We start from the raw sequence: 16,488 nt of genomic DNA, 5'->3' as shown, positions 1-16,488 counted from the left end.
GTGTTCTTTGTGATAAGAGAGTGAATTTTCAAATGAAGGGAAAAATGTATAGATCAGTTGTGAGGCCAGCTATGCTGTATGGAACAGAAACATGGCCCATTTTCATAGAAACAGGAACGAAAGATGGAAGTGACTGAGATGAGAATGTTGAGATGGATGTGTGGGGTTACAAGAAGAGATAAAATAAGAAATGAATTGATCAGAGGCACTGTAAAAGTTGGACCACTGGGAAAGAAAATGCAGGAGACAAGGATGAGGTGGTTTGGGCATGTACAGCGACGGGAGGAGGATTATGTTGGACAAAGAGTGCAGGATGGTGTGAGAGGACGAGGTAGACCTAGGATGAGGTGGGCAGATAGAATAGCGGCTGACTTGCGGGAGAGTGGTTGGAGGAGAGAGGAAGCATTGGATAGGGCTTTGTGGAGAGGCAGACTAAGAGGAAGGAATGCCGACCACATTTAAATGGGATAAGGCACAGCCAAGAAGAAGAAGAAGAATTTATAAATTTCCCGTGAGTCCAAGAAAGTGGTTTTTGGTTTTGGTCGGTATGTGTGTGTATATGAGTGTATGCTTGTCTGTGTACACGATATCTCATCTCCCAATTAACGGAATGACTTGAAATTTGGAACTTAAGGTCCTTATAATATAAGGATCCGACACGAACAATTTCGATCAATGCAATTCAAGGCAAAAATGTTGTCAAAAACAGGGTTTTTCGTGATTTTCTCGAAAACGAATCCAACGATTTTGATCAAATTTATACCTTGAATTGTCATCGATAAGCTCTATCAACTGCCATAAGTCCCTTATCTGTAAAAAATTTCAGGAGCTCCGCCCCATCAATGCAAACTGTGATTTTAGATTCCCAATTATCAGGCTTCAGATACAATATAAACAAAAAGTTTCAAGTGGAAAAGATTGAACATGAAAATCTCTACAATTAATGTTCAGTAACATTTTCACCTAAAATTGAAGAAAATGAGCTCGAAATTCGAGAAAATTTTATTATTCAATTGTAAACTGTTGATTCCATTAAATTATTCACTATGAAGAAATAGCAGACTTCGTGTGTCTCCAGCGTTATTGTCCTGTTACCAGCTGGATCAGATCTTTGAACAGTAGACTTGAGATGCGCGTGAACACTAGCGTCAGGTGATCAATTTTCGTAATGGCAAGGAAAGTTGTTTGAGTGCGCCACACCACAGTTTTTAGAACATAGAAACTAAGAACATAATAATTATGTTATTATCTAATATAAGATATTATCTGTAAGAATTAAGATATAATGTAATAAGATATTATCTTATTGAAAACTTATACTGTATAAATCATATTAAAAATTTTATTTTAAAATAAAATTCCAATGCGTGTGAGCCATCTTGAGGTAAAATTTTTTAATGATTCAGATATTTTAAAAATGTTTTATTAATGATTTATTGTGTGGTGTGTATTGCAGGTAGCACACGCCCGTCTTCACAAGGGCGGACCGTCTGCCACGAATCTGTCCACTAAGCCTTCGGGGGGCACACACCGGCCCCTGGGGCGCACCCAGTCGGCGCCCCTGCCCCTGGGGCATCCGGCCCTGCTGGGTACTGCCCCTTCAGGGGGCCCAGGGGGCGTGATGGGGCCTACCGCATCCAAAATGGGTTCAAGTCACAGTCAGATGCTGAAGCAACAGATCAGGCAGACTGTATTGACCAGGGTGGGCAGTCGGGCGAAATTGCATTTGGAGGAGGAAACTATCAATGATGATGTAAGTAATCGTTTATTTATTTTTGTCATAGTCATTCAATCTCAGCTGTTTCCCATACATGAAATCAAGCCGTTAAACATCTGTTTGCAGAACAAAAAAACATATGATTCTCATTACAGCATACTCTACTGCAATGAAATCATATGTTTTCCTCCACCTACTGTCTAAAGTACTTACTTAACTCCCTGAAACCTAATACTAAAGTGTCACTTTTTCGCTCTCGGTAGTAAAAAACAGAAAAACTCCCTAGGGAGTAAAAGTGACTCCATTTAAATAACATGGGGAGCATCTCTATTTTGAAACTTACATTGTAATAGGTTAGAAGGTCTAAGCTCAGATGAGAAAGCATAATAGAGGTGTCTGTCATTGAGTCAACTGAATTCAATACCACAACCAGAAATTTGATTAACTCATGAAATATATGTTTGTATGATAATTATTCTATTCTTAACATTAGTAGAAGATGAAAATTTATACAATTTTTAAAATATTTTATTCTATTCAAAATACCAGCCAACAAATATTTTTGATCTGCAATTCAAATCTGAACCGCGTGATCTGGAGTCAGCCATTTTTGGTAGCTGCTCAGCTGATATAATTGTTACAACTTTTGCCGATAGATAGCGCAATCGGGCAGTGCCAATCAGACGACCGGTTTTTAGGTTTTAGATTTTAGGTTATGTTGTTGGGAAACATTGTCACCAATACGTAAGTTATTAAAATGATTTTATTTGCAGTTTCTATAAAAAAATGTAGATGGAGGAAAAATGTTGTGTACATCACCAGCGAAAAATACTTTTTCTCCCTCAGGAAAATTGTTGCCCTCGGCTTCGCCTCGGGCTTCTAACTTTTTCCCACAGGGAGAAAAAGTCGTACTTTTCACTCTAGATATACAAATAACTATTTCTTTACAGTTGAGTATGTTTCCTAGTTCCGAAATAGGAACAGCATAACTGCTACAAAAAAACACCTTCAGCGCTCCAGGTGGAAGTTTTGTCAACTTCCACATAATTCCTGATTCGGAATTTGTAAACTAGTTCATGTTTATAGAATGCATGTAGTAAATTCATCACAAGCAGTTAATTTTTTTCTATTCCTCAATAGTATTCTTTAGATTATTATGACAAGGAATAGTGTAACCACTAGGATGCTTAAGGGTAAGCATCCCTTACCCTTAAGCATCCCTGACCGGCAATTAGGAGGTACTGGGTTCGATTCCCGGGCTGACAAATAGTTTTTGAATAGTAGAGCTCATCGAATTTCCATCTAGCTGTTTACAGAAGTAGTAGAAGACTTCGGGGTGAATTGCAGCATTTAATTTGGATTTTCGTTTAATAATAATTAATTTATTAGCATTTAAATAATTACAATATCTCAGTATTTTCCATCTAAAGAATAGTGTACGTTACTTGGACGTGAATGTCTTTTGCAGTGCCCGAATGAAAGCGCCATTCTCGCCTGCAAAGGCCCCTTCCCGTCCACGTGATTTCAGATACTATTTTCTTCTTCTCCTTTTTTGTTTTTTTCTCTATCTTGTAGAATACTGTATAAGTGGCATGAACATATGAGGATATGAGGGAAATGAATATAAGTTCGAAGGTCATTAGTTCTGGGAATGATTTTCTGATAATCATTTAAACATAGAAAAACACATATTTTTTCATTTCACCTGACTATTGAACAATCTTTAAAATTTGTATTTTAAGTTGATATATTTTTGTTTTGTAGAACTGTCAAGTGATCGACCTGACCGACAGAGACCGCAGTAGGAGTGAGAGAGACAACGGAGAGGAGAGTGAGATGTGTCGACAGCAGAAAGAGAGAGAAACATTTCTGCAGCAACAGAGAGATCTCATGATGAGACATACACTGCAAGTTAGTGAAGGTAAGATGAACATTGAACATTTTTGAAAATTTATCTTTCCATAATCAACAGATGCTCTTTTGTATCTTCTCAAAAGCAACGTGTTGCATCCGTAAAGATACACAAGGAGCTTTAATGTATCTTTCCATAAGCAACAGATGCTCTTTTGTATCTTCTCAAAAGCAACGTGTTTCATCTGAAAAGATACACTAGGAGCTTTAATGTATCTTTCCATAATCAATAGATATTCTTTTAGACGGTTAATTCTGTCAGTTTGATTATTGTTAGCTTTGTGTAAGGGTGGGCATACTTGACTAGCAATTAGGAGGTACCGGGTTATTACTAGTAGTTCTGTGAACAGTAGACCTCGCGCAGTTATAAACCACAACCTCCTCTTATACTGTCCATCAGAGTAAATCCTGTCTGTATGTCGTGTCGGCGAGATATCGGTGTGAAAACGGCTAATGGCTGTTGGGGTTCAAATCAAAAGCTAATCTTCTACAAGACATACTGGCAACAGGTCAGCCAGAGTTCAAATCAGAGGAAGGTCGAGAGACAATACTATGTTATCTTAGTTATTAATTGCATGCGTTATTGCATGCAATCAATAGTTCATTTAATAGTGCATAAAATTGCATCCAATGAGGCATGCAATTGATAGTCCATACAGCAGCTGATTTTTCACCAAGTTACATTGAGATATTAAATTGCATGCGTCATGGCATGCAATTTATAATCCACTTGGCAGCTGATTTATGAATAATTCTTGATTTAAAATGTCTAGAAAACATCTTAAATAAACATAGAGCTTTCTGTCCTATCGTACCGTGACGTGTCGTCCCGGAATGTGAGTGTGAGCGCTGTTATCAGGTCTGGCTGCAACTGTCTACAACGTTGATGGAAAGATACATTTTCAAGATGTTCGATGTTTTTGAACGGGTAGTATTATAGTCCACTAAACAGCTGATTTATGATGAATAATCAAAAATGTCGTGAAAAAATCCTAAATAAACATAGAGCTTTCTGTCCTATCGTACCGTGACGTGTCGTCCCGGAATGTGAGTGTGAGCGCTGTTATCAGGTCTGGCTGCAACTGTCTACAACGTTCATGGAAACATACATTTTCAAGATGTTCGATGTTTTTGAACGGGTAGTGTTATAGTCAACTGTCTACTAACGTTGATGGAAAGATACATTTTCAAGATGTTCGATGTTTTTGAACGGGTAGTATTATAGTCAACTGTCTACTAACGTTGATGGAAAAATACATTTCCATGATGTTCGATGTTTTTGAACAGGTAGTATTATAGTCCACTAAACAGCTGATTTATGAAGAATAATTCCAAAATCTGACTTTCACGGTAATATTGACGTTCAAAGGAGACTCCTTTTCCTTTTGTATTATCCTTAAAATGCAAATTTTCAAAAAAAAACCGTATGTATACGTCGACGCGAAATTCAAATTGGAACATGCCTGTCAAATGTCTTGAAAATCTATTGCTGCGTTTCGCTGTAAATGCGCAACATATAAATATATAAACATAAAAACATAAATAAAGAGAAATGCAAAAGCGTCGACTTGATTCTAAAGGTGCTTTACAGACTTACGCTCTGCTCCGCAATCGAACGTCACTCGAGCAGATCGATAGATGAACCCAGGTCGAACAAGGAACAAGAGCGGAACGCGAACAGAGCGGAACGCGAACAGAGCTCGAGCTTGGCAAGTTCCTATAGTGAGGTCCACGTTATAATGGCAGTGGATAAAGATAGAAGATAGAAGGTGGAGAAGGTGCAGAATAAGGAGGAAAATGAGAGGAGGAAGGGGGATGGATATAAGGAGTAGGTAGATAAATGAGAAGTCACAAGACTTTTCAGTAATGAGAGTAATAGTATATTTCGCACCTAGGGCCGAAAATGAAACTTTTCTGGCTAGAAAAGATTGAGAGCCGGAAAAACATTTTTGCCCATGGTGAGAACGTTATTTTTCGCCACACAGAAAAATAAACAATATAAATATGAGAATAATTGTTTATTAGGCACTTCCGAAAGCAAAACAGGAAGGTCATAGCTCTAGCAAATCTGAGGTAATCTGAATATCAGGAAATTGTCCAAGTATTTTTATTTTTTATTCTGATTTGTATAAATAACCTAAAAAATTTTGTTCAATTATGTAAGAGGTTGAGTTTATTCTTCCAAATGACAATAAGATGATATTATTATAAATGTTTTGATTCTTGAATAATAAACACAAATAATGAAAAGTTTTTTGATCAGCTGTTTTAGCACACTTAAATTTGGCCAATCTGAATGTCAACGTCAACAATGCTTGTTGTCGTTGACTTCGGAAGTTTAGGTTAGAAGTTCTATCCTACTATGAAATTCGAATTTGAATAATTTATAATATATATCTTATCTGTATTTTATTCATCCAAATTAAATGATAGTAACTCATTGCAGAATACTTATTCAATTCTAGAAGCATAAACTGATTCCGTTTCATAAACCATTTTGTAAACACGTTCACATCAAAACAGAATCAGCTGACTTCAAGGTTATTTTACAGCCCTAGGGCCGTAAAACTTTTACCGGCCTGGTCAGAAAACAATCATTTTCGGCCTCCATATGACGCACGAAAACCAGCTCATTACATCCAAGTGGGGCGAAAAATTAATTAACTTTCTTTTTATATCTTTTTATATCATCCTCATCTTCCACTCTTCTTCAACTACGTTTTCTACTTCTTTTTCTTCATCTACTTCTTCTTAATCATAATCATCATAGTGTACTAGATTTCGTAAATCAACGTTTCCTAGGCAAAATCAATAATAATGAATTACTATAGTGAGGTCCACGTTATAATGGCAGTAGATAAAGATAGGAGAATAGCGATGCCGATTCTCTGCATTAATTAATTATATTTCTACACTGTAAAAATCGTAATTGGCACCTATAAAAGGATAGTACCACCGGCTTTGTCGAATGATAGACAAGGATAGCAAAACCAAAGTTGATCAAATACTGTCATTATAACGTGGACCTCACTATAGGGCGAACTAACCAATAGTTGCGCATGCGCGGTTAAAGTTTTTGTTGGATCAGTTACGAGTTACGATCTCTGTGTTAGCATTTAAAATTTTCAAATTCTCTTCAAATTTTCATTATTATTATTCTTCTTCTCCTCCTTCATCGTCTCCTCCATATTCTTCTTCTTCTTCATCTTCGTCTCCTCCTTCTTCTTGTTCTCCGCTTCATCTTCTTTATATACATTTTTATGAGAACTGAATTATTGTTTCATGTATTTAATTGAAAACTCACTATGTATAATTGTTAAAATATTGTTGTTTTAGGTTCGGCGTTCAGCCCCCGCACCTCGCAGGTGGGCCGCCCGTTGTCACGTGCCCTCTCCTCGCCGCTGGTGGCCCTGGTGAACGCTGGTGGCCCTGACTCCTCGTGTAGTGGCAGTGCTAGTGGTAGCTCTCCCCACCCTCAGGCCACCACCGGCCTGGCATTCGACAGCCTCATGCTCAAGCACGCCTGTGTGTGTGGCGACAACAGCTGCCATCTCGAGCACGGAGGCCGGCTGCAGAGTGTGTGGGCCAGGCTAGGTGAGAATAAAACTGAAAACTTACCCTATTAAGAAACATAGAAGGAGATTGGCATTAGCCCAGAAAAATGATAAATACTAAATTTCATCGGTCCCAACACTCATCCCCCTATCACTCCTGCTATCGAAAGCCTAGTTAAGGTACAAAAATAAGCTTGGTAAATGGGCAAACTCACTAATATTAAAGCAATAATTGTGTACTGTACCGAATGAATTTGAAAGTGATAATAGTGTAAACGCGCTTATAGTGAGGTCCACGTTATAATGGCAGTGGAGAATGATAGGAGAACAACGTTGCCTAACCTCTGTCTTGTCAATGTCTTCTATAGACGGTAGCTGATACAGGTTTATTAATGTTATATTAACTGTTCATTCTCGTTTGAAATAATCAATTTGATTTTATTAAGCAAGAAATTGTATTTTTCAATAATTTCATAATAAATTTTCATAATTTCGGATGTAATATTTTGTTAATTAATTATTAATTCTACATTGTTAAAAGACGACGTGAGTTCGTTTGTTCGCATCAAAACATGTCAACTTGTGGATTGCATACCGGAAAAACGGGAATGATTTAGATCTCCAAATTTTGAACATAGATTCTAAAAATATCAATCTCGTGCACCTGGAAGCCCAAATTTCAATTTTCCTTCTAGATTTTTAAGAATTAATGTTCAAATTCATCTATGCTACCGTAGGCTACATGAAGTTTCATAGCCCAAAGTGTGTCTATTTATGAGCAGTTTATAAGACTTCCATTTACGAACGTCTATGTAGTGCAGCGGTAAAAGGCCTGCTCACGGAGCGATGGGTCCTCGGTTCGAATCTCCCCGAGGCTTCCCATTTTTTTGTTCTTAATTTTTTCCCTCGAAACGTATTATTATCAATTATTTTTTGAAGGAATTTGTTTTCATTACTATTGAACTTGGATTTTATCAAATAATTATTTTCAATGTAAAATTTTGCCACCAGTACAAATGAATTGGATGTAGGCCTGTAGGCCTATAATCTTCATGCTGTAGGCCTATAATTGAATTTCATAAGAAAAACATGAATAGATCACAATAAAATAAGAAATAATTTATATTCTTCAGTTATAATGTACTATCAGACACGAATTCCCAGTGAAACGAGTATTTTAGGTATTTTGTTTGGAATTGGGAAAACAAAAGGCTGCCTGATTCAAATTGAGGAGGATCCTAATCGAACTAAAATTTATTGATGTATTGGAAAAATCAATATGATTCTGTGAGGTTTCACAGAATTTTATTCTTCAGTTTTCTATACTATAATAAAGAAAAGAACTGGCTTATACACGTAAGGAATAGGGAATTATGTTTGACGCATCATCACGTCTGAAATATACTCAACTGATTAATTTGAAATTTTGCATATAGACTCTTCATTAACCGAGGATGGTTATAGGTCTATTTTCAAATTTCGATTTTTTATTACGTCAAGTTTTCATTTTGCAGTTAAAAATAGACCCTTGCGAAGCACGGGTTACCTACTAGTAAGATAATAAAAATATTGTTGTTTATCACTACAGATGACGACACTTAACCGGGGTTAAATTTAACAAATTCACATGCAACCTGTTCCATATCTTTGAATTGTAATTTATTAATAATTTTTGCAGGTGAAACAGGTCTAGTGCAGAGGTGTGAAAGAGTTCGATCCAGGAAGGCATCACTGGAAGAGTTACAAGTGTGCCATAGTGAAGCTCATGTTCTCCTTTTTGGTGAGTAATCTATATAATATAATATATAAAAGATCGGCTTATATCAATACCTACTATTAGTTCAGGCAATACCTACTATTACTTCAGGCCCCACAACTAATTAATGACGTCATAACATGTAGATTGATTCTTCCTAGATCATAGTAGTTTCTACTAGCTTATCAATGTAACTTTTGTTACTGTATCGATTTTTCATTAGATGAAATACTATCTAAATTTCAGATTGGAGACATTTGTATTTTATTAAATATAAATTTTATTGAAATAAAAACACTTTATTCCACATATGCAATAATTTATCCATACTTTCAGCTTGGTAGACATAGGCCTACTCAATTCAGTGATAAAAGCTATTGATAAATTCATCTCAACCAAAAATACTTAATAATAGCCTGTATCAGAATCGAAGGAGAGGTAAATCAAAGATAAACCAAATAAGATTTAACTCTTTTTTAAGAAAGAGGCTCCCACAAACTTGATCACAAAAAATCTGTGGTACAAAGAAACCCATCAGGTGAATTTTATTCAGTTAGGTAAAACCTTTAATATTATGATGTTATGGACAGTTCCAACACTTTGCATTTACTTTTTAATTTATTAGTTCAAAAGTTCTTTTACACACTTTATTTGCACTGTTATTTTACATTTTATTTACACTGTTCTTTAAATTTTCCACTCACACTTTATTTACACTGTTCTTCTACACTTCATGTAAACCGTTGTTTTGTAGAATTTAAGTTCTTTCTTCTTATCCCTCGTCGTATCCATTTTCGTTTCAAAGGTTCATTCTTTCGAAAAAGAAAACTAGAAAAAAAAACTAAAAAAGAAAAAGTTTCTATGGAAACTTTTGGAGTCTTGTTACAATTCCCGCGACAATTAGGTACACAGCAGTATCCCATGACTTAAAACCCGAAATTCATTATTACTTTTCACAAACAAAAAAATATTAAAAGAATGATAAACAAACCATATTCATTAAAATGGAAGACCGTGAAAATTGAATTTGTCATTCCAATTTTGTTGATTACCATATCAGATGTGATAACAAGCATCAGCGCTCTTATTTAGCTTGCTTACCGCCAGTAGATCATCGATCTACATGTGATGACGTCATAGTATATTAGAGATCAGTTGTGGGGCCTGAAGTAATAGTAGGTACTGGTTCAGGCCACACATCTAATTAATGACGTCATAACATGTAGATTGATTCTTCCTAGATCGTAGTAGTTTCTACTACAGTAACTATATTACCCACAGTATGGCCATTGACTGTCACGCTTCTGATTGGTTAGCTCGGTCACATGGTACAAATCCGCCATTAAGATTCCAAACAAACTTTAAAGTCCTATCTTATAGCATTAGACATTTGCAACTTATCACTTATCACTTATTTTACCGATTGGAAACATATTATGAACTTAAGATGAGTTTGATATATCATTTTCGAAGAGAAATTGATTATACTTTTAATATAGACAAAAAAGATAACGTTAAAAAACACTAATAAAGCTTAAACCATCAATTTTCCTTCCCTCGGACTCCTCGCGGACCACTTCTAGAGCTTTCGCGGACAACTTATTCGTAATCAGTGATCTATATAAATATGTAGAAAGATAAATTTCAATTTTGTGTATTTCCTCATCCCATTTATTGGATCGAACTTCAAATAATCCAATTTCTAAATATTTTTTGTGGCTCAATTGAATATAACATTTTATGAAATATTTAACTATGATTGAGTGCTGATTAAAGACGTCTTGACTTCTCTGATTGATTCTCTTCAGTGCTGAGTACCCTACCCATAACATGTTGGTACAATAGTTATTGATATGATTTTGGAGTTGCATTACCACGAGCAGTGGTTAAGATTAGAAATATCACTCAATATAAACAATAATGGTTATCTGTGCTATTTTTCAATTTCTTACATGTTTATTAAATTCATCAAATAGTACTATGGCTAGAATAATTGGCTCTTCCAGAGTTTATATTCAATGTTGTGCTTTTCAATATTTTCGTCAGACTTATTGGCTGAATAAAACAAACTATTTAAATGTTATGGAATCTATTGTATAAATGCATTCTCCATTTAATTCCATCTGTAACTGGTTGGCCGCTATGGCTTCGTATAAAATGAGCGCTGCTATCCAGAGATTGTCAGTTTGGTGTAAGGGTAAGCATTCCTGACTAGCAATTGGGAGGTACCGGGTTCGATTCCCGGGCTGGCAGCTAATTTTTGGATAGTAGTTCCAATCTAGCTGTTAACCCTGTTGTCAATGTCTGCAGTAGCAGAAGTCTTCGGGGTGATGTACAGCATTTATTTAGGATTTTCGTTAAATAATAGTTGTATATAAATTAGCATTTGAATAAATGCATTCTCTATTTAATTCCATCTGAATCTATTGTGATTAGAATTCCATCATGCTTCTAGAAATAGATATGAGAACTTTATTATTTGTCAATGGAACAAAATTTATTACAATATTTATTAGTCTACACATTTCAAAAGTTTTATGGTATTTTTTTGGAAATTCAGCTTTCAGGTTACGTTACCTACCTATCATTTTTACTCGCTATTATCTACGATTTACTATTTCAAGTTCCAAAACTATATTGGGAATATAGAAAAAACATGAAAGAAATTATATCGAAGTTAATAATCACAAAAATTTACTTTAATAAGTAAAAGCAAGCGATTTTACTTATAATCCCATATAAGCTCCATTGTAAAATTCAAATATTTGGAATCTTCATGGCGGCGGCGGGAATAGTTATTTGTGCAACTAGTGCGCAAAGTGACAGTTTGCTGCACCGAAAGAAACGTTTACGCCCGAGCCGTAGGCGAGGGCGGAATTGTTTCTTGAGTGTTTCAGCAGAGGAACTTTGCGCACGTATTTCACATTAAGTTTTTCCTACAGTTACCATTGAATATGAAAAGTGGGTAATTATGGGTAAAATTGCCTGAAATGCATCAAATGTTTTTCTGTGTAATTTTATTATTGATAAAAACCTTAATCCTAAAATCCTAAAGTCCTCGTTGTCCTTGGTTATAATATATAATGAATAATAATTAGCGCGTTGTGCTTGGTTGCACCTCTGCTCACTATAGCAGCCACAGCAGTCACTGTTACCAACTTCATTTTGATTTTGCTGCACTGTTGCTCCATATAACCTACTAAGTATTTTGCGTTGCCATGTTGCAAATCTGGAGTGCAGAAAAATTTTTCCCGCACTAGAGCGGAAAAGTGATTCTTTGCGTTCTGTAATCAGTGCAGCAATGGCCACTTTTCAACGTAACTGTAGGAAAAAAAATTTCAATGGCCATACTGTGGGTAATATAGGGTGCGTACACAAAGAAAGCTGGTTGCCGGCGCCGGAAAACCAGCCGCTGTAAGCGCGTCCCGGCTTTAGAAGAACTTAACATGGTTTCAAGTGTGCCCGTACACAGTAAACGCCGGTGCCGGCTCAACAAGCGCAACAAGCGCGAGCTGCCGGCGTCAACCGGCAAACAAGTATGAAGAGAACATTCTTGTAGCCGGTTTCCAGCAACTGGCTCAGTCTGCGAGTGGTCTCTGTACTGTGTGTACAGTTAGTCTCCAGTACAGTCTCTGTACTGCAGTTGGTTAGCGTAGTGTGTACTGTGCAGTAGTTTTAAAGATGGTTGATACAGATGATTTAATTTCCAAAGTTTTTCAAAAGAAGGCGATTTGGGATAAACGGGAGAAGTTGCACGCGAACAGAGTGTATGTAGATAAGTGTTGGAAGGAGAACCGTTGTGGGTCACCTTTTAGTTGCGGAAACAAGTGATGGTATTCACCAAGTTTCTTCCTATGTCTATTAATAACATGAACACCGAATTTCCTCCTTTGCAATAATTTTAAATGAACACTCTCCGCCAAAAACACATCATCACTAGACGAAGACATCTTTGACACTGCTCAAAGTGAACTGACTTGTCGCGCTTGTTACCAGCTTTCTTTATGTACGGCTTCAAGCTTTTACCGCGCTTATAAGCTCGAGGAGCAAGCTGCTGGTTTTCCGGCGCCGGCAACCAGCTTTCTTTGTGTACGCACCCATAGTTACTGTAGTTTCTACTAGCTTATCAATGTATGCTCTCTAACTATTGTTACTGTATCGATTTTTTATTGGATGGAATACTATCTAAATTCCATATTGAAGACATTTGTATTTTATTAAATAGAAATTTGTTGAAATAAATCACTTTATTCCACAAATGCAATAATTTCTCGATACTTTCAGCTTAATAGACATATTCTATTCAGTGATAGAGCTATTGAAATTCATCTCAATAATAGCTTGTATCAGAATCAAAGGAGATTGATTGATTGATTGATTGAGTACTTTATTTATGTAGATTACAATATATACTGGCTTATACACTTACATACAATAGCTTACAATACAACAAAGTTATAGATGAATTTACATAATATAGACTAAGAAAATAACTATTGAACTGTATATGATATGAAAAAGCAATTTGTAATATAATAACTATAGATAATAATCATATTGTTATGCATCTACATAAATTGGCGGAGCTTTGGACATATCAATATCCATTCTTTGGGAAGAATATTAAAAATATCCTCCCCACTAACTCTCTACCAAATCAAAGGTAAATCAAAGGTAAACAAAATCTGATGTAACTCTTTTTTAAGAAAGAGGCTCCCACAGACTTGATCAAAATAAATCTGTAGTACAGAAAAACACATTAGGAGAATGTTTTTCAGTTAGGAAATAGTTTATTTCGCACCTAAGGCCGAAAATTAGACTTTTCCGGCTCGAAATCGGTTTTCATGTCCGAGGCCGTAGGCCGAGGACTAGGGAAGATTGAGAGCCGGAATAGTATATTTCGCACATAGGGCCGAAAATGAGACTTTTCTGGCTCGAAATCGGTTTTCAAGTCCGAGGCCGTAGGCCGAGGACTAGAAAAGATTGAGAGCCGGAAAAACATTTTTGCCCATGGTGAGAACGTAATTTTTCGCCACACAGAAAAATAAACAATATATATATGAGAATAATAATTATTCTCATTGTCTATTATAAGCACTTCCGAAAGCAAAAGTGGAAGGTCATAGCTCTAGCAAATCTGAATATCAAGAAATTGTCCAAGTATTTTTATTTTTTATTCTGATTTGTCTAAATAACCTAAAAGATTATGTTCAATTATGTAAGAGGTTGAGTTTATACTTTTTATTCTTCCAAATGACAATAAGATGATATTATTATAAATGTTTTAATTATTGAATGATAAACACAAATAATGAAAAGTTTTTGATCAGCTGGTTTATCACACTTGAAAAAGTTTTTGATCAGCTGGTTTATCACACTTGAAAAAATTTCTGATCAGCTGTTTTAGCACACTTGAAATTCGGCCAATCTGATGTGATCTGAATGTTAATGGAAGTTTAGGTTAGAAGTTCTATCCTTCTATGAAAATCGAATTATTTGAATAGTTTATAATATATATCTTATCTGTATTTTATTCATTTAAATAAAATGATAGTATATTATTACAGAATACTTTATTGAATTCTAGAAGCATAAAATGATTCCGTTTATCCACCATGTTCCGTGATAAACGCTTTACTAGGAGGTTTGAGGTTAGATTCTATTATACTCTGAAAATTGAATTTGAATAGTTTATAATATCTCATTTGTATTTCATTCATCCAAATAAAATAATAGTATCTTATTGCAAAAACTTTATTCAATTCTAGAAGCATAAACTGATTCCGTTTCATAAACTATTTTGTAAACACGTTCACATCAAATCAGAATCAGCTGACTTCAAGGTTATTTTACAGCCCTAGGGCCGTAAAAATTTTACCGGCCTGGTCAGAAAACAATCACTTTCGGCCTCCATATGACGCACGTAAACCAGCTCATTACATCCAAGTGGGGCGAAAAAACATTTTTGCCCGTGGTGCGAACGCTATTTTTCGCCACACAGAAAAATAAACTATATATATATATATATAATAATAATTGTTTACTAATCACTTCCGAAGTGGAAGGTGATAGCTCTAGCAAATCTGAGGTAATCTGAATATCAGGAAATTGTCCAAGTATTTTTATTTTTCATTCTGATTTGTCTAAATAACCTAAAAGATTATGTTCAATCATGTGGGAGGTTGAGTTTATACTTTTTTATTCTTTCAAATGACAATAAGATCATATTATTATAAATGTTTTAATTATTGAATAATGAACACAAATAATGAAATGTTTTTTGATCAGCTGTTTTTTGACCACCTTTCTTAGTTCCATGTTAGCGGCTGGAAAGGGTACTCTTTCCGGCCTAGGCCGGAAAGAAACCTGTTCTGACGTCAGACGAGAGTCGTCTGCAAACAATGTCTTTCAGATCTTCTTAGGGACTGGAAAACAGCTGCTTTCTGTGCAGTGTGGCGAAAAACCTTTAATCTTATGATGTTATGGACAGTTCCAACACTTGTATTTACTTTTTAATTTATTAGTTCAACAGTTCTTTCACACACTCCATTTACACTGTTTTTTTCACACTCTAATTACACTGTTATTTCACATTTTATTTACTGTTCTTTCACACTTTTAAATTTTTCTCTCACACTTTACTTACACTGTTCTTTTACACTGAACTGTTGTTATGTAGGTAGGATTGAAGTTTTTCTTCTTATCGCTTGTATACATTTTAGAATCAAAATTTAATCTCTCGGAAAAGAGAATACAGACACTTTTGGAGTCTTGTTATAATTCCCGCGACAATTGGGTACACTACAACAGAATCCCATGATTCAAAACCCCAAATTTACTTTATACTTTATACTTTTCACAAACGAATATTAGAAGGATGATAAACAAACATATTCATTGAAATGGAAGACCATGAAAATAGAATTCGTAATTGGATTTGCACAAACGAAAATTCACCGTTTGTGTGAGTTGAGCCTATCTGTTCCTTCTCGTTTAAAATAATCAATAATATTTTATTTAGCATGAAATCATATTTTTCAATAATTTGATAATGAATTTTCATAATTAAGATGAAATATTTTGTTAATTAATTATCATTGTTAAAAGACGTTCTGGCAACAGAGCAAAGCGAGAAAGAGATAGCCCTAAACGCTTTGTTGAATGATAGACAAGGATAGCAATACCATTGCTAATCAAACACTGCCATTATAACGTGGACCTCAGTATAGCCGCTAACCCATTCTCCCTCCGCAAGGGTCTATTAAAAAACTTGACAAACTGAAATCTTGACGTAATGAAATCTTGAAGAATTTGAAATAGCCTATAACCATCCTCGGTTAATTAAGAATCTATATGCAGAATTTCAAGTTAATGAGTTGAGTAGTTGAGACGTGATGATGCGTCACTCATGATTTCCTATCCCCTACGTGTTGAAGCCAGTTCTTTTCTTCATTATTTTATAGACTAGTAGGAAACCCGTGCTCCCCGCAATGGTCTATTTTAAAACTTAACAAAATGAAATCTTGACGTAATGAAATCTTAAACTATTT

The 16,488-nt window shown here is 35.4% G+C and overlaps 1 protein-coding gene across 1 annotated transcript in view; it reads left to right on the top strand.

Moving 5' to 3' along the window:
- LOC111044755 (histone deacetylase 4) overlaps positions 1 to 16,488 on the top strand; it is a 132,283-nt gene that overhangs the window by 95,295 nt on the left and 20,500 nt on the right. Inside the window, 4 exon segments of the mRNA XM_039440657.1 lie at positions 1,457 to 1,753; positions 3,482 to 3,638; positions 6,965 to 7,222; positions 8,861 to 8,962. Of these exon segments, the coding sequence (XP_039296591.1) occupies positions 1,457 to 1,753; positions 3,482 to 3,638; positions 6,965 to 7,222; positions 8,861 to 8,962 (814 nt within the window).

This window comes from Nilaparvata lugens, chromosome 14 (assembly GCF_014356525.2).
Source record: "Nilaparvata lugens isolate BPH chromosome 14, ASM1435652v1, whole genome shotgun sequence".
NCBI lineage: Eukaryota > Metazoa > Arthropoda > Insecta > Hemiptera > Delphacidae > Nilaparvata > Nilaparvata lugens.
This window is presented reverse-complemented; position numbering and strand designations above follow the sequence as displayed.